Below are 26751 nucleotides of genomic sequence, written 5' to 3' on the forward strand. Positions count from 1 at the left end.
TAGTGACCACAGAAGGACAGTTGGCCTGAAATGGGCTGCAGCATGGGCCCATGCACAATCTCTGTGTGCAGGAGACGAGAGCCCGGGGCAGGGGAGGCCATCCTACGTGAGGCGTTTGGACGTGTATGGCTCTCAGGAGACCAGGACACAGGCTCCCATCCACCATACTCAACGCCGCCACCCAGTCAGCCCCAAAACTTTCACTCTGCCTACCCGGTGCTCTAAAGTCCTAAGAGGCCCTGATTTAACGAAAACCTAGCTAGGAGAAACTGCAAGCTTGCTCCCCCTTTGCATTCAAAGTGAGGGTTTATGAAACTCTCTGTTCCTGTTTTGAACGTGGTAAAGCACAAGAATTCTCGAATGATCAGGGCTGCTTCGTGTTCCCCTGGGACTGCACCTTTCACAGCATCATGGAGACAAAAAAAACCCGAGAGCAGCTTGTAAAATACGGCCTTGTTTGTCACAGTGCGGCATCAGGGTCCCCCAGGCCCTCTGCGCCCTCCCCCCGAGGGCCGAGGCTGAGGCAGGAGGCGTCAGGGACACTTGCTGACACACTCCAGCAGCTCCATCCGGATGGCGATGCGGACGTGCCAGCCCAGTGGGATCAGCCGGATGAAGCGGGAAATAATTGGGGGCCGCAGCAGGTTCTGGACTGTGGAGGTTCGGTCTGAGTTTCCATAGAAGACCTAAAGAGAGGGAGAAAATCCTGTCACTGTCACATCAGGAGAGAGAAAAGGAAGAATGATTCCTGTCTGGAGATGGCTTCAACTTCTGCCTGGAAAACCTCAGAAAGTGATTTAAGTGCAGAGAATTTGTGGATCCCTCCCACCCTAAAACCTGACCTTGAGTGATGGTTAGCTCAAGTGAGTGACCTACAGGCTCAGGGCATCTCCAAGTCACTATATGGGGACATCTAGAACAGTGCCATCCAGTATGGTAGCCACTAGCCATGTGTGACTATTTAAATTTAAATGAAGTAAAATTAGGTAACAATTCCGTTCCTCAGTCACACTAGCCAAGCTCAACAGCTTCATGTGATCAGTGGCTGCCATATTGGACAGTGCAGATATTAACATTTCCGTCATTGCAGAAAGCTCTATTGGACGGCGCTGATAAAAAAAAAAAAAAAAGTGCCTCTTATCACCAATGTTGTGTTTTAATCCTTTGCATTTTGACAAATTTTGAAAAGGACGACCTCACACAAAGAGGAATGTTCCCGTGTTCCAAAGGTATCCAAAGTGAGATTCAAGTAAAAATTCATGAGTTGGCCCTGAAGTGGTGAGCCGAAACTTAAGTGTGTCTCTCTACGTTGATACAAATGGCAAGTACGTTTTAGACTTGGAAAAATATTTTAGAAAAAGAAAAAGACATAAAAACTAGCGGGGAGATTCTGGATGGGGGTGGGCGGTGCCCAGAATAGAGAGAAAAAGGGTTTGCTTCGTGTTTTTCAGGATGTAACAAAAAGGTACAGTGGATTTTTGGCTATATTTCCAAAGAAAGCATTCTTTGCCCCCGTTCCAGAGTCATAGTGCTCTGCCTGATGACATTGGAACATTTCATTTCCTTCTGGGATAATCTGAAAAAATCTGGGTGTCACATTGGCTTTAACCATTGACAAAACAAGAAGGACCTCGGCTGCCATGATCTTGCCTTTCTTCCCGGTAGCAACTGCCCGCACTCCCTTCTCTAAACTGTTTGCCCTTGAACTTAGTCAAGGCAGGAACCAGGTGACGAGGGTGGATGGAACAAGCTTCTCCAGGCTCCTCCGAGCAGAGTGCCTCTTTGCAAAGAACAGTCAAGGCCTTCAGAAACACAGGGCTTGAAAAAGAATTCTCACATCTTTTTGAAAAGTCAACTAATAAGAACAAAAATGAAATAAAATGTCCAAGTATCAAGACAGTTTTTCCTATTGTGTTCAAACTCCTTGAAATCTCAACCCGTGAATGTCTTGCTGTACAAATTGTCATCAGAGAGTACAAAGCCTTCTGATTTTCAGCCCCACATGTCTACCTCACCTGATTAAATGTCCCAATTGGCCAGGGAAGTCCTCACTCTCAGGTAAAAGGACAGTTAACATTTCCAAACAGCTAGTGAGTTTTTAATTCATTGCAAATATACATTATATAGATAATATTGATTAGATCTATATATATATATATATATGTATGTATAAGAGCCTACTGTGTTCAGTCTATGATGAACGAGACTTGGGGCTCGGCCCTCAGAAATGAGTAAGATATAAAATTGCTCCAAGGGGTAAGTGCCTCCGTGTCTGCACTGCTGGAGTTGTGTTAACCACTTACATGGTGTCGTGGCTGACTTGCGGGGTCATCCAAAGCTTGCCAGCAGTCGGTCTCCATCAATAGGAGGAGCGGCCAGAGCTACATAAATGGATGAGAACCTGCCCGCTAATGGATCAAAGCAGACCCAGGCAGCAAAGTGTTCAGCCATCCAGTGAGTTTGGAATAGTCCCCATAACCAGTTTTGATCATTCAAGCAACTATATGCTGATAGGAGAATTCAAAGATTTCTTTCGCAACAAGAGTGGCGAAACATGAGCAAAACTCTTTGGCAAACCAACCATGCTAGGCACCAGGGATACAACAAGAAAAGACACATGCGTTGTTGTTAGAGGGCAGCGGGTGTTGTGAGAAAGAAGGACAGATGGCTCACCGTGCCTTGGGGTCAGTGCTCTGACAGAGGGCGGCGACAGGAGCACAGGGACAGGGCCCTCAGGGGGGTCCCAGAGAGTGTGAGCTGATAGTGGTTTGAGGGAAGCCCAACTTACCCGGTTATTTCCGGTCTGGTCCTTATAGTAAATCCAGTTCAGGCTCTCATCAGTCCTGTACTGCACGCTGTACTTGGTCATCCACTCGTCGATGTCACAGCGCCCCTGGGTGAGGATCCCTGAAATCACCTTGACCTCCTTCAGGTCTATCTGTAACCACTGGCTGCTGTCCTGGAATTTGGAGAGCCAGGCGCACCTGCGGGGGATGCAGCGACTCACTGGGAGCCTTTCCCCGTGAGCATCTCCGAAAAGCCAGGGGGCACTGTCTCTTGAGGGGACACCAGTGCCCAAAGAGCCGCCGCAAAGCTCAGGCAGGCTGAGCTGCAATCCCCTAAGCACCCAGAGGCTTGTCTCCGAGAAGTGACCAGCCTCTGTGACACTTAGATCATTCTCTCTCTCTCCCTGCATCTCCCCCACCCAAGGAAAAATTGCCAGATTCAACTAATTTGTCAAAGAAATGCCTTTGAGTGTAGCTGAAATCACCTTTGGGGTGTGGTTGAGCATGTCTTCCTTTAAAACACGAGAATGCATGATTACTGTACCCGCCAGCCCCCTTCCCTTTTCTTGGGCTCCCCTGATGTTTCTTTCTCCATGTCTTTTTTTTCGCTTTAATTTACTCTCTTCATACCTATCTGCGTCTCCCTCAGGTGCTGTCATCCGTGGCTTTCAGGGAGTGTCTACCATGTGCAGAACACTGAAGCGAGTGGCTGGAAGGGCTCTTGACAATTGTAACGCAAACCAACCATTGAAGGAACTGATTTGTTTTTTAGCTATATCCCTCAAAAATGGTAGAAACCTATACTTTCCCCTTTGTTGTTTTTTTTAAATTTTATTTTATTGTGTATTTATTAGCTTCTTGGGACTCAGTCCTTGGCTGCCTTCTCTTCTAATTCTGGACTTGCTCCTTGGGTGGCCCCTGACTTCTTACTTCCATCCCAGACGTTTCCTAAAGTCCGAATCCCGTGAACCCATTGCTGGCTAGACAACTTCTCCTGGATGCCTTACAGATCTCAAATGAAACTTCTCCAAAAGTGACCCTGATTTATCCCACTCCAACCCCTCCTTCCAGTATTCATCTCTCTGGATGACACCCCCATCTTCCCAGGGGTTCATGCCAGCGACCTGAGAGCCATCCTTGGCCCATTCCTCTCTGTCACCTCAAATATCCGATCCATCTATTGGCTCCATCTCCAAATGTTTCTCAAAGTCATTTGCTTCTCTCCATTTCACTGCCACCACTCTGGCCCACGTCACCCTTAATTCTCGCCTAGACAGCTGTGTAGCTTACTTAACTGGTCTCCCTGGATTATTCTTGCTCCCCCCAACAGCTCTCCCCACGGGAGCCAGAAGATTTTTCTTAAAACACCAATCTGATTGTGATAGTCCCCAACTTCAACTCTTTCTCTGGTAGAGTCTGCTAATTGTCTCCCAATATGTTCTTCCCGTCTTTCTTTAGTAATAGAGCCCCTGAGTTTCCTCTGGGCAAATGGCCATCCAGCTAAGATCACATTTCCCAGTCTCCCTTGCAGCTAGGTGGGGCCATTGGACCAAGTTCTGATCAATGGGTTGTGGGCCGAAGTGGCCAATAGGATTATGTTTGTATCCTTAAAGGAAAGTGGGTGTACTCTGGTCTTCTCTTCTCCCTACTGACTAGCATCTAGGTGTATAGTGGAAGCTAGAGCAGGCAATCTTGGGCCCGGAGATGGAAGCTTCATGTTACAGATGACAGAACAAAGTCTGGGCCCCTGATACCATCCAGCTCCATTACCGCCATTAGCACCCCCCAGATTCCCTAATGAAACTTGTAAATGAGCAAGAACTATAGCCCGCCATTGTTTAGGTCTCTGTACTGTGGGGCTCTTTGTTAGTTACAGCAGCACCAACATGTGTTCTAATTAAGGCACATTCAGGGTCCTCCCATTATCCCTAAAATAAGGACCACAATCCTTACCATGACATATAAGGGCCTGCACAATCTGACTTCTGCCTACCCCTCCAGCCTTGTGTCACCTGTACTCTAACCTTGCTGGCCTTCTTTATGGCCCCCATCCATGCCTTGGAGGGATCTTCCCAACTCAGGACCTTTGCACCTGCTGTACCTTGTGCCTCTCCTCCCCTCACCTGGCCAAGGGCAGGTCGCAGGTTAAGTATCTTTTCCTTAGAAAGCCTTCCCTGATGCTCCACAGGGCCGGGTCTTCTCCCTTCTTTGTCTCCTCCAGAGCACTCGTCACACTTACCCAATGATCAGTTGTGTGAGTGTGTGCTCAGAGTCCATCTCCCCCGCGAAACTGGGTGCTTTTCGAAGGCCGAGCCCTCAATCCACTCTGTTCACTGCTCTAGCCACAGTCCTCGGCACGTGGGAGGCACTCAATATTTGTTGAATAAATAAATGCATTCTTTGTCATTCACTTACTACGGAGACCTACTTTTTCAAGTCACATGGAACAAAATCCCATGTGAGCCCCCTTCCCTGCTTACCCAAAGCCTTGACTGTTGAGCCGGGCCTTGTTGGCGGTCCACGAGGAGTACCAGCCCACGTACTGCTCCGGGTTGGAGCAGGTGATCTGCTCTGGGGTCACCTCTCCTGACTCGAAACCCAGGGGCTTATGGTATGGGCATTCTGGGGAAGGAAAACCAGTGCGCTTTAGAACCCTCGTATGGCGTGGCAGTGCTCCACAAACACGGCCTGGCTGAAATGACCACTCAAACCACCTCATTTGCGCTTCGGAAGGTGGAAAACTTTTTACTTGTCAGCGTGGTTCACAACGGGCTGGGCTGGGGTTTCCACCCAGTCATTGCTCTTGCCAGAAGAGAGTGAGGATGGAGTGAAGGGATTGTCATAGAGACAGGACATTCGTAAAAGCAGAGCCAAGTGGTTCTATGGCAACCTCGTGGCGGGGCGGGGGGGAGAATACTTCGCCTCCTCCACCAACTTAGAGACCTGAAAATGAAGAGGTTCGTAGTGAAATATCATACTTAAATGCCATACTCTTTATTTGCCTCGTTAACACAGGTTTAGCCGTCCCGCATGATGACATCAGGGTCCCTAATTTTCCTCAGGCAGCACGTGATGCCAATTGTAGGAGCAAAAGAAGGGTGAGCTGCAAGAAAGGTAATTATATATTAAGACTGAATTCCCACTTGAAAATTGCAGTTTTCTCACTAGTCTAATGAAAAAAAAAAAAAGGTGAACTGTGCCTGAATGTCTGTTGAATGAGGAACGGTTGAAAGGAAGTGCTTTTTCCAAATAAGAATAGCCAAGTTAGTTCTTCTGTGCTAATTGTCTGCTGCTTCCTATGTATTTCTTCTCATATTTAGCATTGGGTTACCTGGCCAGAGACTGCCAATTGCTCACCCAGTATCCATTGTCCCCTTCTTTTTGACTAAAGAACCTGAATTTTGTTGGGGGCAACAATGTGGCCAGCTGAAAAAATAATCTTTCCCAGCCTCCCTTGCAGTTAGAAGTGACCACAGGACACAATTTCTGACCAGTAGATATAACAGGATGTCTGCTGGGGATTTCTGATCAGGTTTTGCTTGCTTATTGTTTTTTCCTGTTGCCTAGAACAAAGACCTGATGGCTGCTGCAACAGTAGCCATCTTGTGCCGTAGGGGTAAGGCCAAGAGAACTGCAGAAACCTCAGCCCTGATATGCTTAAGCAACTCCCTACCCCTAGTCTTTGTACCATGTGAGTCAAAACAAAACTCCTAATTCAATAAACCACTATTCAGGAGTTCTCTTGTTTATAACCAACCTAGTTTCTAGCTGAAGTTCTATAGAAAACAAATGATAAACTTCTGCAAATATTCTCCTAGTTTTCTGGTTGTGAGTTATAAACTTCAAGTAAGGTAAATCAGATTACTTTTTCCCATGTGTAAATTTGAGTTCAGATTGAAGAGCTGAACATATTTGCTGGAGCCTCATCACCTTCAACAGTAAAACGCGTGCTGAGGGCTTTCGGGAGGATAATTTTTGAAAGTCAGTAAAGCTGGATGAAGCATGCAAAAGCTTGAATGCCATTTTGAGGTTCCAGAATGCCTGTAGGGACAGTCATGCCCTGTCCCCAGAGGCTAAAGACAGAAGGACAGCTTCAGGCCTCTGGCCAGGGCGCTTAACTGCCTTTCTGCCCAATGCACCAAAGCAGTAGGTCCAACTCCCACCAGGCGCTGCGGTTCAGCGGGACTGGGGGCAAGGGGACAGCATTTGCAGCTTATCGAGTCCCTGAGGCTTTGGGGGCCTGTTCAAATCCTGTGGGTTCCTGAGAGAGAGAACAGGAGCATTTATGGGCCGCTCCATCACAGCTTGTGCGGCCGAATCTTCAGGGAGGCTTGTAGAGAATGCAGTATCCAGGACTCCCCCCAGAGCGGCTGCATTTTTAACAGGCACTCTTTCAAAGCGCATTTTGGAAACCTTGCCCTGCCAGGGAAGGCATCTGTTGGCTGGCGGATTCAGGGGGCCTGGTGCCCATGGCCTTGGGGGCTCCTCCACCTTGTCAACTCTCCTCCGACCTGGAAGACAAGCCCGTGCTCCTGGAAGGAGGGACGAGGCCCCAGAGGCAGAAAGCTGGGTTTCAGTTAGGCCCTTGGTTGTCACTTAAATTCTAACTGCAGGTGTCTCTAAGGCCCTCCATCCTGAAATTCCCTTTTCTTGCTCCAGGGCCACCAGCTCTGAGGGAGGGGACAGAGGAAAGGGAAAAGCTGTCATCCCCTCTCTGATCGCTTTATTCTTGGCATTTCGCCCTTTCTCTGATTTCCCTTCACGTCTCCTTTGCCATTTCTTCCCAAGTAGTCCATCTAATAGTTAACAGTGGGCCGTAGGCTGCAGGGACCTGGCCACTGGCAATGGCCTTGGGGGCCTGTGAGGGCTTGTTCAGACATGGATCCTACCCACACTCTCCAGGGGAGGCGATGACCTCACCGTCCCCATGGCTTCAGCCGGTGTCTGGGAGCCAATGCATGACTCCCAGGCTCCAAGCTTCATCTCGCTGCTCCCTGAATATTTTCCAGGTGAACATTTCCATCTGGGTGACCCAAAGAGGCTTCATGCCCCATATGTCCACAACTGAGCCCTTCAGCGGCCAAGCCCAAGCCCGTCGCTGACCAGCGCTCCCGTGTCAGGCATTGGTGCCTCCAGCTACCCAGCTACTAACCCAGAAACCTGGTGGTTTGGCCCAGGGCACAAAGCAGGGACTCCGAGCCTGGGCTGCCCCCTGGAATCATCCGGGGGAACTACAGAAGTGCTCATGTTCGGGCCACACCCCCAGAGATTCTGATGGCACTGGTCTGGGGTAGGGCCTGGGCATGGGGTAAAGCTGCAGGTGATTGTAATGGGCAGCCAGGGTTATGAACGCCTGCTTAGAGCTAATGCGACCTGGGATCAGATCCCACTTTCCTTCTGCATGAACTTAGGCAAGTTGCTAACCTCTGTGGGTCTCAAGTTTCCTCATCTCTGAAACGGGCACGACAGTAGTACTGCCCTCCATAAGGTTGCCATGGGATTACACAAAATAGTATTTGTAGAGTGTACAATTTGTAGCACCTGGCCAAAAACCAGCAGCTAATGTTGGTGTCATTGGGTGAATTTGTGAGAATGTATTGATGACTTCCTGAGTTTTGTGTGTGTGTTTTTCTGGTGAAGACCACCAGGGAAGGAATGTAACACCCGGCTACGCCCCTGTGACCCGTCCCTTTATTCCCCTTACAGCTCCCTGGGAAGGAGGCCAGCTTCGTGTTTCCATAGGTTTGGGCTCTCCTTGCCCCAAGAAGGAATATGCCGTGTGTGTGTGTGTGTGTGTGTGTGTGTGTATCCGCATGGGCGTGATATTTGAGAAAGGAGAAGCCTATTGACTGCCTCTCTCAGGCTTATGGATTTGGAAGATCTAGGCCTCAACAGGAATTAGCTGCTTATCCCAGAGGAGGAGGTAGCTGGAGACCCTGGGCTTTGACCATTGTGTGTGGGGGGAACTTGTGGTAGGGGCCTGAGCTCCGAGGGGACATAGTTCCTCTGAGGGGGCTGGACCACAGAAGGGGCCTGGGAGACCTGAGCTCTGGGCACCCTCAGGAAACTTGGGAAGGTGCCCAAGTTGAGCTGGGTTCAGAGGGAGAAGAGCCGCCAGCAAGGCGTCCACCTTCGAGTGGGGCAGTGGGTCGGGCAGCGAGCCTGCTGCCCAGCCTGAGCCCGGCCCTGACCCTAGGAGGCCGTCGCAAGCCTGGGGCCAGGGGCAGGGGGGAGGTGGGCATGTAGTCCAAAGGAGAACGGAAAACCTTCAACAATCCTGTCTTCAGACTCCTCACAGGCCATGACAAAGGGGGACTACAACTGGAGTTATTTGAACTTGGAACAATTAGAAAACATGACATTTCTCGTGCTGTGTGTGCTGTGGAGTAAACTGACCTCCGGTTATGTTACTATTATTTTTCCTGACTCCTTTCCCTCTCTCCTCCTCCTTCCATGATCCTCGCTGAGCTCCCTTCAGGTCTTCTAGCAGGCCTGGAGGCCCTCCCTTGAGGCCGTTCCCTCTGCCTGTGACACCCCTGTCCCCCCTCCTCCCCCTTCACCTGGCCAGCTCTGCTCGTGCTGCAGATCTCTGCCTGCTTCCGCTGCCCAGCCCGAGCGGGGTAAGGGCCCTATCCCTGCCCCTCATCCCTCCTCCTCGTGAGTATTTCACTGTCGGCTCCCGAGCTCTGCCTCGCTCACCATTCTATCCTCTGAGGCGAGCGTGCCCGCACGTGCTGGGCACTCAGCAGTTACTGACGGGATGGCAGGATAAACCAACATTGTCAGCCCATCTTGGATGGTCGCTGGGGATAAGCAGAGAAAATGGCAGAAACACGAAGCGGAGGGCTCAGGGAGGAAGCAGACGTTGGCCAGGCCAGAGAATTCCCACTGGCCTAATCAAAAATAGACTGACAACTGAGCATCAGCTAGTATTATGCAACGCGAATAATGTTGCTGAAGGAACTAAGGGACCCCACTAGACATGCACAGAATATGCCCTTCCCGGGGTTTCGGCCCCATGGAAGTTTGTTACTGTAGCTATTAAGTAACATTTTAAATGGAGGAAGAATGTTTCTACATTCATTTTAAGGAAAAACTTGCATCTTCTGTGGCACAAGTGGCTCTTCTGATTGGATGAGTAGATGCATAAAGGCATATGCCCAACGTGCTGGTGGTCCAGGCTGCGTATCCTCAACACGTCAGCCTTTCTGATTCAGTAGATGATTTCTCGATTTGTAGGCATGAGGGCCAGACATGCTTATAAAGAATGTCAGCCTCAAGGAGCACAAGGAGAGGTCAGCGACATTCTTGACAAGAGATACATGAATACTACTATGCACTTGTATTAGACTTGATTATATATGACAACGTATAGAATACAGAACAATATTTATCGAAGGAGTATAAACTTGAATATAATACTGAGATATGAAATCTAGAATAATATAGTAAAGCATCGAGTCGTTGGATTTCTTATACTTTGATGCCTTCCCTCCCCTAGGTCCCCCCTCAGAGAGCTGAGACAGTCAGGGCTCAACCGCAGAAAAGACAGACCTTTTAGTATTTTTAATAGCGTTAAGCTGAAGATTAGGAGGCCGTAATGTACCTAGCCGGTCACCTTCTGCTCTGTGGGTGGGGCCTCCGGGCAGTACCCGCCAGTGTGCACCTGGGAGCGCCTCCTGGCACCTCTGAATGACCCTCCTTTCCTTCTGTGCTTTCTAGGCTCTTCTTCCCTAAACTGAACTCTGCTGGAAGAAATGAATCTTAGGTTCCAGGGAGACCAAGACTTGTTCTTGACATTCCGATGAGGATCTGAGGCACTGATGAGCAAGTGACTTCTGAAAGATTGTGGTTGGTCCTGCCCTGAATCATTTCTTTTATGAAAAAACCAATTAACACCAATGAATCAACCATCTAACTCCAAGGTGGTATTTTTTTCCTTCCTGGAAATACCTGTGTTGTTTAAAAACACAAACAAAAAAAACCAGTGAGGAGAGGAGAACACGTATGCTAAAAGAATTTCTGATTTCAGAAAGTCAAGTTCACGGCAACTGCATAGAGGAGAAAGCTTGGGGGACCAGGGTCACCCTCACATTTCTCAAACAGACGGCCCTCCTCAGCGTCACAGTTGATTGGGCCAATGAAGCCACATAAATAATCTCTTTTCAATTTCTTCTTAGAAAGCACTTCCTTGGAATAGAATTCCAGTAGGTCTCATGCCTCTAGCGAAGAGAACATTTGTTTCCACTAAATGGTCAACTCCTCCAGGGGGGAGGTAATGCCTTCATTTTTGTCTCCCCATCAGTGCCTGGCACATAACAGGCACATGATGAAAGAGGGTGGAATTGAATTCTAAATGGATTATTAAGGAGGGTGCTTCACTGTTGACTGGGCAGATCACACCAACATATAATGGCTGCGGGAGCTCCTGCCATGGAGCACAGTGGGACATCCCATAGGAGAAGCCCACCGAACTAAACAGCCCTGACTGTTTTCCTTACTCCTGGGATCCCACTGTTCCCTTCCAGAAGACTGAGTTCAGAAACAACTTCTTACCCTTTTAGTAACTGGGAAAACGAAGGCAGCAAAAGCCTTTCCAGACCCCCCTCCCCTCCCCACAATTCGCTATTTTAATGCAAATTTAATGAAATATGCAGAGAGGCTCACACACATACACACAAACCTGTCTCTCATGGAGCTATTAGAGCGATTATGGAAAGTGAGTCACGTTGTCTGGTGGCACCATCATAAGCCTAGAGATGGGTGGCAGGGACACTTTCATGCAAAAGAGGCTCAGAGCTGTGGAAAGGACTGAGCGTTGCAAATACTTGCAGGGCCGCCCCAAGCCTCTGGAAGTCAGAGTGTGAGTTCTCAGGAGGCAGGAGGAAAAGAAGCTGACCTTGAGTAAATGCTCCAGTTTGCCAGGTACAACACAAGGTACTTTAATGCCTCATCAGATTCATTCCTCATACCAGCTCCCCAGAGCAGGGGCCGGCAAACTGTGGCCCTTGGGCTAAATGTGGCTCACCGCCTGGTTTTGTAAACAAAGTTTTATTGGAACACAGCCATACTCATGCATTTACACATTGTCTGTGGCTGCTTTCCCACTACAATGGCAGAACTGAGGAGTTGAGACCATATGGCTCACAGAGCCACAAATATTTACTTACGGTCTGGTCCTCTACAGACAAAGTTGCAGGCCCCACCTTAGAGGAAGACATTCATATTAGTCAGGAAAGGCTGTTATGCTGCGGAACAAATTGTCCCGGAAATTTCAGAAGCTTAACACAACAAAGGTTTATTTTTCACTCAGGTCACTTGTCCATGATGGGTCTGCAGGGAGTTCTGCTCCACTTACCCTCCCAGGCACCCAGGCTGAAGGACAAGCCACTCTCTCAAGCAGGGAAAGGGTGAGCCATAGAGTTGAGTACCAGTCCTAAGTGCCTCATTTCAGAAGCGACAGGCTCGCTTTGGCTGGAACTGCTCATGTGGCACCAGCTAATGGCAAGGAGGCTGGAATGTGGGGAAATGCTTGGTTGTCTGGTGAGCAATAAATACCCAGGCCCAGTACTCTTACCTCCATTTGACAGAAAAAGACCGAAGTGGGAGTCCTAGATAAGAGATGAGGTAGCCAGCATTCCAACTCTGGTCTTTCTGGCTCGAAGGCCTATGCTCTTCTCAAAACTCCCTGCCACCGACCATTAATTTATTTTCACTAAATTCTATTAATCTCTTTTATTGAAAATTATGTCCCATCTTATCATCTCACCAAGGCCAAGTAGAGATCCAGGAAGCTGTTCTGAGCAATGACATCAGTGGAGTTGGTTGGAGCAGTGGCCATTGTGAGATTTGAAGCTGAAAGGCCAACTGGAGAAAACCCAGAGCATGGTATTCGGGGGTTTAATTCAGCTTGGTTGAAAGGAGGAGAAACAGGGTGTTCCCAAGGATACCCCAAGGATCTGGTGTCCCAAGGAGAGGGGACACTCACCCGGTATGCAGTCTAAGGAGGTGGCACCCACAGACCACAGGGTGTTGGTGCCTCCTTGGCAATCGCACTTGCACGCTTTGTGGTACCAGGGGTCCTCGCCCTCATCCTGTGAGAAGCCAGAGGGGCAGGAGCATCAGAAAAGTCATGGTCAAAGGCACCTGCGGTCCGCACCTCAGGAAAAGCCTTGCTCATTCATTGCCTACTGTCTATGGCTGCTTTCACACTACTATAGCACAATCGAATTATTCATCCAGCCTTAACACGCACAGTTGCCACTCAGCTTTGAGTGTGCCACTGTGAGTAACCAGCTAGTAATCTCACAGACACACCGTGTAGAGGGCAATGTTCACCCCATTATAGTTATCTTCGGGGGCTTGGGGAGGCCAAATCCAAGGTCAGGCTCCTCACATCCCCTGGAAGTCCCTTCTGGGGATCCAATTTTATAAGGTACTGGATTCGAGATTACGCCATCTGATTTAAGACCTGGTTTACTTGTATTCTCTCATTGAAACACCAATCTTGGAGCTTGCCCAGATAAAACATACTATTGCCACCACCAGAAAAAAAATACATTTTTTTAAAAAGTGATAATCCTATACATCATTTTTGGTTAGGAAAATCTTCAAAAACGGGATCCACATAAATTCCAGCCTTCCTACTGTAACGTACCTCAGTAGACGATAATCCCAGTGTGGCTGAGCAGAAGGACAAGAGAGGAAAAATCAAGTTAAAAAAAGAAAGAGAAATTCAACAAAATGATACATTACATGGAAAAGCAAAATGAAAATAGTCACATATAAGTTAACAGAGCCCCTTCTGGAAGAAGTCAAACTGGTAAATGTCTGCCAGGAAAAACATCCACAGATGTCGAGAAACTAGGGACAGTGAAATTAAACAGAAAGACAAGGATAATTATTATTATTGTTCATTATAGAATTTTGGAAAATATATTAATGCAGCAAAGAGAAAAAAAAACCTGTTTTTTTTTTTACCACCAAAGGCAACGCTGTTAACATCTTAGTGTAAATCTTTCCTCTCTTTTTTCTATGTGTATTTTTTAAAACATATATGAGAACCAACTATCTAAACAATGTTTACGTTTCTTTTCCACTTGACATTAACATTGCGAGTTTTTCCCTTTACTTGTTAACTATCATCATTCCTAGTGTCTCCCCCACTGTGACGTATATACGTTACTTAGGATTAGGACTTTGTTTAGAAAATCTTTTTTAGGTTTGCCTAGAATGTACAGAAAATATCAAACTACAATGAAAGCATCAATATCGTATAAATGATGTAGGAAAATTGAAAAGTGTGCAAAATTTAACATAAAGCTATCTTTATAGAAATATGAATAATAAATTATGAAATTATGAATAAATTATGCCTACTTTAATAGGAAAAGAATTTGTATATATTAACAAAAACTGATGGTTTAAAGCTGCACTGCCTAATGTGACAGCCACTAGTCCTGTGTGGCTGTTTGAATTTAAACTAATTAAAATTCTTAAAATTAAAAATTAAAAATTGAAATTAATAAAATTAAAAATTCAATTCCTCAGTCACACCAGCCACATTTCAAGCACTTACTGGTCACATGTGGCTAGCGGCTACTGTACTGGATGGTGCAGATACAGGACATTGCCACTCTCGCAGAAGGTTCCGTTAGACATGGCACCAAAGCTCCATTTCCCATTTTCAACAAAACAAATACTTTCATTTCTTTTCTGATTATAAAAGCAACACACAACTATTATAAAGATCTCAAACAAAACCTGAGTGTCGACAGTAAGAAATGAAAGTCCTTCCTTAACCACTTTCCTATCTAAAAATTGAATCTGCTGCCCACAAAAACTTTCAGATTTGTTTTAGAAAGTAAAGGAATGGTCTCACCTTTTTCATCACAATTATAAAGCTATCTTTTAAAAATTGTGCCTTCGTTTAAATAATACATATTTACCCATTCCACAAACCACTTTTGCACGTCCACTGTGAGTGTGGCACTGCACTAGGGCCTGGGCCTTCTGAAATGGAAGCCTCGATCTTTGCCCACCAGGGGCTTGAGGATCCAAGAGAAGATGGACCCCTGGACAATGCACGTGGTGAGTACTCTGTCGGGTCATGCATAACTTGCAGTGGGAGTCCCGGGGGCATTATCTTTTAGCCTGCGCAGATTCAGGGTCATCCCTCACCCATGGTCACCAAACTCCTCTCTCTCCTGGGCCCCTGTCCACTGGCTGTTCATTCCTAGAGACTCCTTGGTCCACATGCTATGGGCAGAATTGACCCCCTCAGGTAGCGGTGAAGGTTAGGGAGCGAGCGCCATCTTGATAGGAGGCCAAGCCCTGTTCTGGCAAAGGAAGTTACCAATGACTTCTTAATTTCACATCCAACGGGCTCTTCCCAACCCTGCCCTTACGTCTTCACTCGGCAACATTGGGTGGTGTCAGTCCCTCTCATCTTCCCCATCACACTGCTCACTTGTTTCTTCTCCCACCACTCTGAATAATCCTCAATTTCTCTTGAGAGCTCTGCTTCCTCTCCCTCCCACCCCCATAAATGTTGCTAAATCCAAGATTCCGACACCTGCATTGAATGGCTTCCTGGATATCTCCCCCTAAGTGTCTCTTACTATCTGAAACTGTACCCAACCAAGTGTTGGCAAGGTCATGAGCAACCTGAACTCTCATATGTTGAAGGTAGGGGTATAGGTTGGTCTAACCTCTTTGAAAAACTGTTTGGACATTTATGTTAAGGCTGGACATATACGTTTCCTATGACCCAGCAATTCCACTCCTAAGAATTTACCCACCAGAAGTGCATACATATGTTCTCTGACAAACAAAAACACGTACTAGATTATTCACAGCAGCAGTGTTTGTAACAACCCCAAACTGGAAACACTCATATGCTTATCAAGAGTAGAATAGTATGATATTGTGATTTATAAGAAATTTATAAGAAACATATATTTGGTCATTCAGATGACCAAAATATATTTCTCATATATATTTGGTCTTCATCCACAGTTCCTGGTTCACAGCTCCCAAAACCCTTGGAATTTCCTAAGCATGAGAGTCACAAACCGTATCTCTTGTTACGTTAATGAGGTGACTTTTGAAAAGCACCCAAGGGTGGGGGCTGGTTGCCAGTGGAGACAGCTGTGTGATCAGAGGATTGGAACTTTCAGTCCCACCCCCTGATTTCCAAGGGGGGTGGGGTGGGGCTGGAGGTTGAATCAATTGCCAATGACTTAGTCAGTCATGACTATGTAGTGAAGCCTCCATGAGAACCCGAATGACAGCTCATGGGCCTTTTTTGGAGAGCTTCCACGCTGGGGAACCAGAACGCTTCCACGTGCCACCGTGCTGGGCCCCAAGCTCCATGAGGACAGAAGCTCCTTTTTTCGAGACCGTGCCCTACGTATCTCTTCCTCTGGTTATTGATTCATATCCTTTAATGTCCTTTGTACTAAATCGGTAATCCAGTGAGTAAATGGGTTTTCTTCAGTTCTGTGAGCCATTCTAGCAAATTAATTGAATCCAAGGAGGGGGTCTTGGTAACCTCTGATCTATGGCCCATGGATCAGAAGCACAGGTAGGAAGCTGGGCTTGTGACTGGCATCTGACGTGCAGGGCGGTCTGGTGGGACTGAGCACTTTCCCTGTGGAATCTGATTCTATCTCCAGGTAGGTAGAGTCAGAATTGAGTTGAATTCTCAGACACTCTGCTGGCATGAGGGAACCGCTTGTTGGAGTGGGGAGCCTCCACGCATACACATCGGAATTGGGTCTGGGAATCCTTTGCAAACGGATCCACGTGGTAAGTTCACATGGTGGAACCCCATACTGCAATGAAAATGAAGGCTCTCCAGCTCCACGCCTCAACGTGGCTGCATCTCATGAACAAGGTTGAGTGAAAAGTCACATGCTAAAGTGGACACACCATATGAAGCCATTTAAAATGCACAAAACCAGGCAAAAGTTATCTATGCTATTAGATTTTAGGGTCTTGGTCGCACTAGGGACAGGGAGTGGTAGAGAGGAAGCCCAGAGAGGGTGTCTGGGGGCCTGGTAACGTTCTGTTATTTGGTCCAAGGGCTGGTTATGTGGGTGTGTTCAGAGTGAAAATTCATTGAGCTGTGCACCTACCTACCTCTACTTTTCTGTGTGTACATATACTTAAATAAATGTGTGTACGTTATTCTTCAATATAAACTTTTTTTAAAAAACAGAACCCATTACATCCTTCCTCAGGTGCTTCTCCTTTCTCTATTTCTCATCCTACTGAATGGCTCTGCCATTCATCTACCACCCCATCCAGAGACCGGGGACTCGTCTTAGTCACCTCTTTTTCCTAAACGCCCACATCCAGTGTCTACCAGGGGCCTTTTTCCCTCTGCACCCCCATTACCACTTCCTGTTTTAGGCCTTACCCTCTCTCCTGGTTACTCTCCCCGCTAAAGGGAGACCTCGCCTCATCCATCCCCTGTGCTGCCAATGGAACAGAATGCAAATCTGATTGTGTCACTTTCTTGCTCCAAACCTTTTGGTGGGTCCCCTTGCCACAGTCCAAGTTCCACCTGGCCTGCGTGTTCTAGGAAGAGCAAGGAGCCCTGGGGCTGGAGCCAGGGAATAAAGGAGAGTTTTAGGAGATGAAGGGGGGAGCATTAAGGGAGGCAGTCTGTGCAGGGCCTTGTGGGCACGCAAGGACTTTGGCATTTACCCTGAGTAAGACATTGAGGAGGGTCAAAGGGAGGAGAGACAAGACTGCCTGTGACTTACAAGGCTCCCTCTGGCTGCTGAGTGTAGACCAGACTGCCGGGGCAAAGCTGGAAGCAAGGAGCCTAGTCAGGCAAGTGCCATCATCCAGAGGAGAGATGACGGCAGCTTGGCCCAGCATGGTGGCAGTGGAGGTGATGAGAAGTGGCTGGATTCTGACTGTTTGGAAGGTGGTGCCAACAGGATTTGCTGACAGATGACATGGGTGTGAAAGAAAGAGAGGTTTGAGGCCCAAGTAACTGGGTGGAGAGAGCTACCATTTGCTGGGGGAGGAGAAGGTTCCAGGGGGAGCAGGGATTTGAGGGGAAGGGATTTAACTATTCTGTTTGAGAGGCCTTTGGGGACACCCAAGTGTTGACCTTGAGTGGGCAGCTGGCTGGAAGCTTCTGGAGCTCAAGGGAAATCTCAGATAGCCTGGGTGGTGCCCTGTGCTCCTTGCAGTTAATTCGTACATGAAACCAGAGCCTCAGTCCCGCAGCTGCTCCTCAAAAACTGCAAAGTAGATGAGCGGTTGGCATCTAGCTGATTTGGGGGTTGTTATTCTAGGAGGCACTCAGCTCCATCCCATCTCAAGAGAAGCTGGGGAGCGCTGACATGCAGAAAGGCTCTGCCAGTTGGGCAAACATCAATTGTGCCAAGACCCTCTTTTGCGGGGGACCAAGGGCGAGGCGTGTCGGTCACTGACAGCGTGGCCTTAATAACCAAATCAATTTGGCCCAGAGGCTGTGTCTGTCACTGAAGAGGGTCTATGCGGCTACAGCTGAGCAAACCCAGAGTTCAAATGGGGCCCCTTGAATTGCCCCGGACTTCAGGGCCTTTTTTGTTACCCGGTCTACGGGTGGGCCCTGGAGGGGCTCCATGTTCTGCAGAAGCAAAGCATCAGGCTAAAAGGAAAGGGCGAGGAGGTTCGTCACTGTCTACCAGTGGAGAGGAAGAGACCTAAGAGGAAGGCCTGGTTTCAGAGCCACTGCCTGTGCTCAGTCAAATGGTCAGAATTCTGGCATTTTTTTCCCTCCCAGGCTCCCCTCCCCAGAAAGCCTTCGTCTGCAGACAGCCTGGCATTCTGAGACACCAGAACCTCATGCAAATAAGCAAAGAGGGAAGGAACAACAAGCATTTTACAGGAAAAGCTGTCACCAAGGGAGCAGCAACGTGGCTGCTGTAGCCCCCAAAATGAATCACCAAAAAGCTGGGGAATAAAAGCATGTTTGACAGCAACATAGTATAATACCAGGAAATAATGTAGTTGAAATGAGCAAAAGAAAACAGGTCAGCCTTTAAAGGAAAAAGAAAAAGATTTAGATGACGTGGTTGCCTATTTTTCTCGGATGGGTTTTCGCGATTCCTCCACGGTATGGGTTTCCGCTAGAGCATCTGGGAAGTCTGCCACTCACCAGTCTTAGATATATGCAATATGGGAGCATTCCGCCCTTTTGCTCAAAGGGCCATGCCATGGGGAAACCCTCATTACCACAGCAAGAAAATTCAAGGCATGCTGTTTCTCGAAATGTACCTTGCAAGCCCAAGAGGAAAGTGCCCATTAGACACACATAGGAAAGACTATTTTAGTCTTTTTGATTGGCTGTCACTAAATACAGAGCTTTCCTTCCCATGGAAACAGATAAAGCTGAGGAGAAAAGCATAAAATTATGAATGATAAAAACTGTAACCAGCTTCCAATCTACTTGAGAAACAAGAATAAGCCACAGGAGAAAAACGGCAGGCTGCAGTACCAACCCTCTCGAAGAAGAAAGAAGGAAATTGCTTCTGGTGTGAAAGTGTTACTATTTTAGGCGACGGGCATATTCATGGGTAAATCTGTCTTCCGGACATGCTTCAACCCAAATGAACCTCACAAACATATGCCTAGTGAAAGACAAAAGACCATAAGTTGTATGATTCCACTGAAATGAAATGTCCAGAACAGAAAATCTCTGGAGACAGAAAGTAGATCAGTGTTTGAGGGGAGGGGGAAATGGGGAGCGAGTGTGGAATGTGTGCAGGTTTCTTTTTGGGGTGATGAAAATGTTCTAAAATTAGATTGTGTGCTGCACAAATCTGCAAATATACTAAAAACCCTTGAATTGCACACTTTAAATGGGTGAATTTAAATGGTATGTAAATTACATCTCAATAAAGCTGCTTAAAAAAAAATCTGCTATCCCTGATGGTTGGCACACCTGCAGAGAGGACACCCTCACCTGTAAGATGAAGTTTGGCGATTCTTTGGTTTGTTTTTATATAATAACCATGACCAAGTAATGAACCAACATAATTTAATAAGATGGATGTTTTCAAAATCATCGTTGGCATTGAATCCAAAAGTACAACGTACGATAAACAGAAGCCTGCCTCAGTTATAAAACATAGGTAGTGTTTAATTATGATGATTTGTGCATTCCCAGATGAACCTTCACCCAACGTACAGGTGGAGTCAATCCAAAAGCATCTTAAAGTATTAAGAGTTTCTGGGATGAGTTGCTGACTCTTAATTGTAAAGGGGGAAAAAAAAGAGACAATTGGTCTAAATGACTCCCACTTAGAAACATATTTGGGTTTGCAAAATGACCTTGGGATTATATTTTTACAAGTCTTTCCAAATACTGGGAAATGTGACTAAATAACAAAAGTCATGAGACTGGGGAATCATGAAAGCGAGTACTCTACCAATAAAATATAAGGAGAGGGTAGAAAGGAGAGTGAAGTAAACCAGGGATTCTGATTCTATTTGTGTGGGTTTCGTCGTGTCTGTCTACCAGGTCATTTGCAGAGTGGCGAGGCCTCCTCTTCCTGCCCTCCTTATCTCCTGTCATGCACATAAAAACACAAGGCGCACAAAGAAGACATTCGACCAATTTCTAATGTCCAGAATGATCCTAAAAAGGAATTCTGAGCTGACGGGTCCTTGAGAGCTGAGAGAGGCATGAAAGTATTATTTCAAAGATTGAAAGAGAATTGGATAATGTTTTAGAGATTTGCGTTTAATTTCGCCTCACTCCTTTAAGCATATCACTCCTGCCAGGATATTCAGAAATTTAAAAATGATTGCGTATATTGAGTCTTTGGGAGTTCTTGACTCTCGGTTGGATTATGCTTTCTATTAAAGTCCAGTGGTACTTGGCCTGTTATGTTAATCCATATTTAAACTAGGGTGACCTCACGTCCCAATTTGCCTGGGACAGTCCTGGTTTACACCTGTTGTCCCAGCAGAATTATTAATAGCATCTTCTTCCACTCTCAATAGCATCCTGGTTTGGAAGATTAAATTCTACAATCACTCTAACCTTGACTTCTAAAAATATTCAAGAACATGCCACACTTTCTTATTAATTGTTGCAAATTATAGCTACACTTTCTGAGACCCTTCTTTCTGTCCTATTTTAAGCATCCTTTGAACTTTAGAAGTCTCCTCACAAAACGAGACAGCCAGCGGCGAGACAAAAAGGACCGCATCCATATCAAGACAACTGTTGTTCATTAACAATCCATATTACTTAATTAACATGCCTTGCTAATTAATAATATTTTAATTATTCAGGTTGTATTTCTCTTAATCAGCTATATTATTAATTCAAGTGTATTATTAAGTATTTAATGAGTGCTAATGGTTGGATAGCACATACCTTCATAGCCAAAGAGAAGTAAAAACAAGAAGCCTTCTATTTTGTGTGGCATTCTCCCCTTGTCCTTGGCAGCAGCTCTACCTTCTCGAAGTGGAGAGCTTCTCCAGGAGCAGGAGCTTAGCTTGAGCACTGGCCTCATTAAGCATCTTATTCCATTTAGTTCTTAGGGCTTTCGCTGAGCCCCACCAAGTTAACCCACATAGTTACTTACCCCAACAAGGAAGTCTCAGAGAAAAATCTAATGTCAACTCAGATCCATTTAGCAAAGGAAGATATTGGTTTTACTCTGTCTTTAAGTGGAAGGGGAACAGTGGAAGGAAATAGAAACTAGAATCAGAAGACCCAGGTCTTAATCCTTTCACCGCCATCATCTTCTAGGGCGTGACCTTGAGCAATTTCCTGCCAAACAAGCACTAACATTCTTGAATTGTATGAAAATGACATGGATTCCCCTCTCAGAAAGCACCTTGGCATCATTTTCATACTGTTCCCTCAGGAAAATACTGAATTTGGGAGAGGGGGACAGTTACACACAAAGATGTGCATTGCTGTGTTATTTATAATAACAAAACCTGGGGAACAATCTACATGGTCAAGGTTAGGGGGTTCAGTGCAGCAGGTGGGGTTAAGAGCAGAGATTCCCAAGCCAGACTGGGGGCAAATCCCAGCTCAAACACTTGTTAAGTGATCTTGGGCAAGTTACTTAAAGTCTCTGTGCCTCAACTTTCTCATCTGTAAGATGGTGATAATAATGCCTACTTCACAGAGTTAGCCTGAGGCTTAAATAGGATGATATATATATATATAATACTTATAACAGTGCTTGACATAATTAGCTATTATTATTGTACAGCCATTAATAATAAAGTTGATGGGGGAAAGAGCAGTTGTTTAATGAGTATAGAGTTTCAGTTTTGCAAGATGAAAAAGTTCTGGAGATCTTTTTCACAACAATGTGAATGTACTTAACATTACTGAACCATACACTTAATAATGGTTAAGATGGTAAAAAAAAGAATCAAGTTAATGAAGTGATTGTAATAACAGTAGCAATCACATGTTATACTCGAATTAGAAAAGGATGCAATTGTCCACACTGTATGAGCAAAACTATGTGGAAAAATGCAGAGAAAAATAGTTTCCCCTCCCTTTTTAGTTCTTGGCCACCACTATCCCACCTCAGCCCCCGGGGTCCCAGACACCTTTCCTTCGTTCCTCTTGTCAAAGATGAAACAGGCCAATGTTAAAAAGATAATAATAACCCCCCCAAACGAAACTGTAATGAACTAGTGAAGAGAAACAAAAAGGAACTAGGATAACGTTCAGTCATTCAGTCTGCCTTTATTGGGTATCTACAAGCCTGACATTCATTCTATACTGTGTATGGTGTCTGCATTGAACACACGAAGGTCTACTCAACAAACTCCGCTGCTCTATTAAAAGGAAAAGGACTATTTTTTCCCCCTGCTCTGCATTTTAGAATTTAGTGAAAAACCTTTAATAATGATGATGATGATGATGATAATAAACGTTTAATAATTCAACTGCGGTCAAAGAGTTGCTCTATTTGGCATATTTCAGCAGGAGGCTTTGGGGGGCAGCGCAGGGGGTTCTTGCCTCCCACGAGCGCCCTATTCTCCGAGGCCTCCGCAGAGCACCGGAGGAGAAGCGGGGGTAGGGCCCGGGCGGAGCGGGGGCGTCCTCAGAACTACGACCCGGCCGGGCCCCCACCTGTGCCGTTTCTCAGGTCGGGCGATGGCGGCGGGGATGGGAGAGGGTATCTGTCATTATGCTTGTGATAAAAAACATGCCCAAAAATAGAAAAATAAATAAATAAAGTATAAGGAGAAAGAGAACCACCTCGTCTTTGCTTTCCATCTTTCTACCCAAGCAGTGAATGGTTATTAAAAATCAAAAAGCAGCTTCCTACCTATGGTTCCACTGGGGCTCGAACCCAGGACCTTCTGCGTGTAAAGCAGACGTGATAACCACTACACTATGGAACCTTCCCGCAAACCAGCCCCCTCATTAGTTTATTCATAGTATGACATCAGAAAGAGCGCCTCCGCCGCGGCCCCGCCCCCGCCGCGGCCTCGCCCCTCCCGCGAGATCAGTGCTCGCGGCCAGGTGCAGGGCTGCGGCTCCTCTCCGCGCGCGCTTCGCCCTCCTTGTCCGCCGGGGTCGTCGCCACTGCGACCCGCGAAGCCAGGGCCAGGCTTACCCTTCTGGCCGGGAGAGCCGTCGCGTTCGTCTCCTGTCCCCAAACTTGCCCTCCGCCGGGGCGTCGGCGAGGCCGGCCCGGCGGGCGCAAACGGACCATGCTCGGGCCAAGGCCCCTTCTGGCAGCTTCCCTCAGCTTGGGAGGGACCCGCGCTTTCCCGTGTTCCCCACGGACACCCCGAGTCGCTTCGGGCACGTTGGAGACCTCGAGTCCGGAGCAGGGCGGACGGGAGCCCCACTGGGAGCCAAGCTTCGGGCAGGGCGGGGTTCGGGGGTGTGCTGGGGGGCATTTATTTTGCAGGGTTGGAAAAGGCCGCTGCTCGGTCGGCCTCTGGCCCGAGGATGTCGGCTCCTAATGCGCCCCTGGCCCTTTCCACCCCAGTCTTCCCCGCGGAGAGGGGCGAAAACTTCCCTGGCTTTTGTTCGCTCTGCTTTGTCTGGGGCTGGGTGGGATTGGCGCGGCGGTGTAGACAGGCCACCACTTTGTGGCTGGAGGGGGTATGAAGCAGGACTGCCCGCAAGATTTGAGGGGCCCAGTGCAACGTGAAAATGCCAGGTCCCTTGTTCATAAGTCATTACGAATTCCACGACGGTGACAGCAGAACATTAGATCCAGCGCACCCTGTGCGAGGCCGGCGAACCTGCCGCGGGGCTTCCAGGACTGTGATCCCCATAAGGTGCTGGGACCCTCCAGGACAAAGGGCTCCCGTATGGTCCCGCTTCTTGGTTCACCTTGTCTGCTCTTTGCCCTCCCCAGTGCTTCTGGATGGATCTTCGTCGCCATCCTCGGATTGCTCGCCATCCTCAAGCTTGAAAACCTGCTTAAAATCATTTGGGGGTCATCTTTAAGTGCTGAGTTGGACATGGCTGGAGACTGTGGCTGGCCTTCTCCCTGACGTCTTGGTGGATACATGACACTTGATTTTATGAAAGCAACCCCTTCAGCCAACTCCTGTCTTCCTGGGAAAGCCCTTGGAAGAAACAGGTGGGTGAGAGGTGCTCTAATGTGAGGGGCACGATCTGGATTCTAATCCTGTCTTGGCCACTCACCAGCTATGGACTCTTGAACTAGTCAGTTCTCCTCCCAAGCCTCAGTGTCCTCCTTTGTGAAATGTGTGAGGATTGGACTAGACACCCCCACTTTGTCCTCTGGGTCTAAATGTCATCCCTGCTTTCCTGGTGGGAAAATGCAGACAGTTATCTGCCATGTAAGTTCTTCCACAGAAATAGTTAGAGGCAGGCCTGCAGCTAGTGCTTGGGTTCTCTAGTACCAGATTTCCTAGTCCTTGTTAGCTCCCTGTAATATTCATCATGGGGCCTCCAGAATGCCTTTTTGTTGATGCATTTCCAGGGGCCTCTTGAGCAGTTGATGCTTAGATTATGAGCCATGAGATGACCATGAGTGGACAGCCACCAACCGGAGGATGAATTCATGAAAGAAAGCTCCATGTTTCTGCTAGTCAATGAGTTCTAATGACTGCCGGGATGCCCGGTAATACATATGTCTCACCTGTTCCCAAACCCCTGTCAGTTCAAAACAGGGCTGCCAGGAATCAGGCCTGGACTTACACTCACCAGTTGTGTTTTGGTTTGTCTCTAGAGAGTGCTTTGCTCTCCCTCCAGCAGTGTCTCCCCTTGGTATAAGGGTGGGTTCACCAACTGCAAGCTTTGGCTGAGTTCCCACACGTACACTCCATGTAGAAAAGAAGCTGGGGCATCTCTGATGCGCACAACACAGGTTTCTGCCTTTAGTGGACAACTCTTGTTGCATTTCTCCATTCTGACAAGGAGGGAGACTCTTCTTCCACTCTCCCGCTGCCCTTAAGGGGTAGTCAGAATCTCTGTTATTAGTAAAGTGCAACATGGTTTACAAAGCACTTTCACGTACATTCCTCTGAGGAAGCCGTGGTAAGTATTACTATCTCCATTTTTCAGCTGAAGAAGTTGAAGCTGAAGAGTTTGAATGCCTTGCCTGCGACCATTCCACAGGTGAGTGGCCAGGCTGGGCTCATCCACAGTCTCCTGATACCTGAGCGATTTCGGGAGGCCCGTGTTCCTAAAGGCTACATGTTGTGGCCGTAAGAGTGCCATTGGTCTCTGGTGATATTTCGTATGCAAGCCAGGGAGGAGGTGGATACCTTTTATTTTTTACCTTCTGTAATTTTTAAATGAAATCCTCAAAAGTGGGAACCAAGAGCCTGCTGGCAGCAACTGTTGATGACTTTCACCTTGAAACCACCAGCGTCATGGATAGTGCCTCAGATGGCCACAGTTGTGCCTGGCACTTCAGTCTCTTCAGTCAGATTGGTGAGGCCTGTCAACCCCAGGTATGCCCATAAGCAGCTCAACAACTAAAAGACAAATACATAAACGAACTAATAGTTAAACACAGAAGTCACTTCAAACTTTTGAGTCCTCTGATTTCTCACATGTTGAGTGCGGCTTCCTCAGTGTTAGGCTTCATGGGGGAGAGTAACGCAACCAAAGAAACCACAGCCCCAAACACCAAGCTGACTTAGGAAGCTCATTTCACTTCATTTCATTTAGAAATCATTGTGCTCTGTCTTTCCGTGAATACTCAAGTATTTACTAAGAAAAGTGAGTCATTACCTTAGTATGAGAGAGCTCACCTTATTTTCCCCCTTTTGTAGCTCTTCATGTTCAAAACATTTGAAACTAGCCTATTGGAATGGATATTTGTTGCTTTCTGCCTGCCTACCTTTTCATACTCGCTTACATCCCTCTGTCTTCTTGCCCACTCAAGTTCTGTGGTCATTTTTATCACTCATTTGCCCCTTTGTTGCTTGTATTTATTGGCAAAAGCACAATCTGTTAAATCCAACTTTCTCCCTACTCGGTCCCTGAATATGGCCCCAAGAAGAAGACACATCCAGGCCAACTGGTTTCACATTCACTTCTTGACTACTTACCTCAAGTGAACCCTTAACGTGGCCCAGAATGTGTCCCCTTCCCTGTCCATTCATTCTCCATCTCTCCTAAAGGGCAGTTTCATATCTTCTCTCCCTAAACTTCCTGTACCTCCTTCCCCAACCTCACTTACAGCTGATGAACTTGCTTCCTTATTTCAGTGACAAAATGGAAGCAATCAGAAGAGAACGCCCACAAGAACCCACCACACCTGCCCACCCACCTGCATGTGTGCCCTCATAGATCTAGGCCGGGGCTCTTCCTCCAGATCAGGGCTTCTCGACCACAGCCCTGTTGACATTTCGGACTGGGAAACTCTTTGTCGTGGGCGGCTGCCCTATGTGTTATAGAATGTTTCAGAGCATCCCTGGCCTCTACTTACTAGATACCCATAGCACCCCTCCACAAGTCATGACAACTCAGAAT

General features: G+C 47.2%; 3 protein-coding genes and 1 non-coding gene across 20 annotated transcripts in view; 2 read left to right on the forward strand and 2 right to left on the reverse strand.

The window, feature by feature from the left end:
- Positions 1-10704, forward strand: part of CDKL5 (cyclin dependent kinase like 5) — a 202326-nt gene extending 191622 nt beyond the window's left edge. For all 5 annotated transcript variants that reach the window (XM_070605913.1, XM_070605917.1, XM_070605918.1 and 2 more), the window contains 2 exons: positions 5802-5900; positions 10509-10704. In XM_070605913.1, the coding sequence (XP_070462014.1) occupies positions 5802-5900; positions 10509-10528 (119 nt within the window). In that variant the 3' untranslated portion in view covers positions 10529-10704. The remainder of the gene's footprint in view (positions 1-5801; positions 5901-10508) is intronic.
- Positions 435-21247, reverse strand: RS1 (retinoschisin 1). Its single transcript, XM_070605922.1, has 6 exons — positions 21178-21247; positions 13444-13469; positions 12775-12880; positions 5267-5408; positions 2789-2984; positions 435-686 (listed from the first exon to the last, which is right to left on the reverse strand). The coding sequence occupies exons 1-6, from the start codon at positions 21227-21229 to the stop codon at positions 534-536; spliced, it is 675 nt and encodes a 224-aa protein (XP_070462023.1). The 5' UTR covers positions 21230-21247; the 3' UTR covers positions 435-533.
- A 1863-nt stretch (positions 21248-23110) lies between these two features.
- TRNAV-UAC (transfer RNA valine (anticodon UAC)) lies at positions 23111-23183 on the reverse strand. The gene has a single exon. It is a non-coding gene; the product is annotated as a tRNA-Val (tRNA).
- Positions 23184-23266: 83 nt separating this feature from the next.
- PPEF1 (protein phosphatase with EF-hand domain 1) overlaps positions 23267-26751 on the forward strand; it is a 122710-nt gene continuing 119225 nt past the window's right edge. For 4 of the 13 annotated variants that reach the window (XM_070605261.1, XM_070605264.1, XM_070605265.1 and 1 more), the window contains exons 1-2: positions 23284-24382; positions 25333-25386. The gene's annotated coding sequence lies outside the window, so the exon portion shown is untranslated. Of the gene's footprint in view, positions 24383-24799; positions 24890-25332; positions 25387-26751 lie in introns of those variants that run through there. The other 9 variants (XM_070605271.1, XM_070605259.1, XM_070605262.1 and 6 more) reach the window with 9 other exon arrangements.

The sequence above is a fragment of the Equus przewalskii genome, chromosome X, assembly GCF_037783145.1.
Source record: "Equus przewalskii isolate Varuska chromosome X, EquPr2, whole genome shotgun sequence".
Lineage (NCBI taxonomy): Eukaryota > Metazoa > Chordata > Mammalia > Perissodactyla > Equidae > Equus > Equus przewalskii.

Coding starts and splice junctions, on each gene's coding strand:
- RS1 (XM_070605922.1), bottom strand. CDS start 21,229: ATGCCACACAAAATAGAAGGCTTCTTGTTTTTACTTCTCTTTGGCTAT. Junction 5,409..12,774: donor CTCCTTAGACTGCATACCGG/GTGAGTGTCCCC, acceptor TTCCTTCCCCAG/AATGCCCATACCATAAGCCC. Junction 2,985..5,266: donor CTCAACAGTCAAGGCTTTGG/GTAAGCAGGGAA, acceptor CATCCCCCGCAG/GTGCGCCTGGCTCTCCAAAT.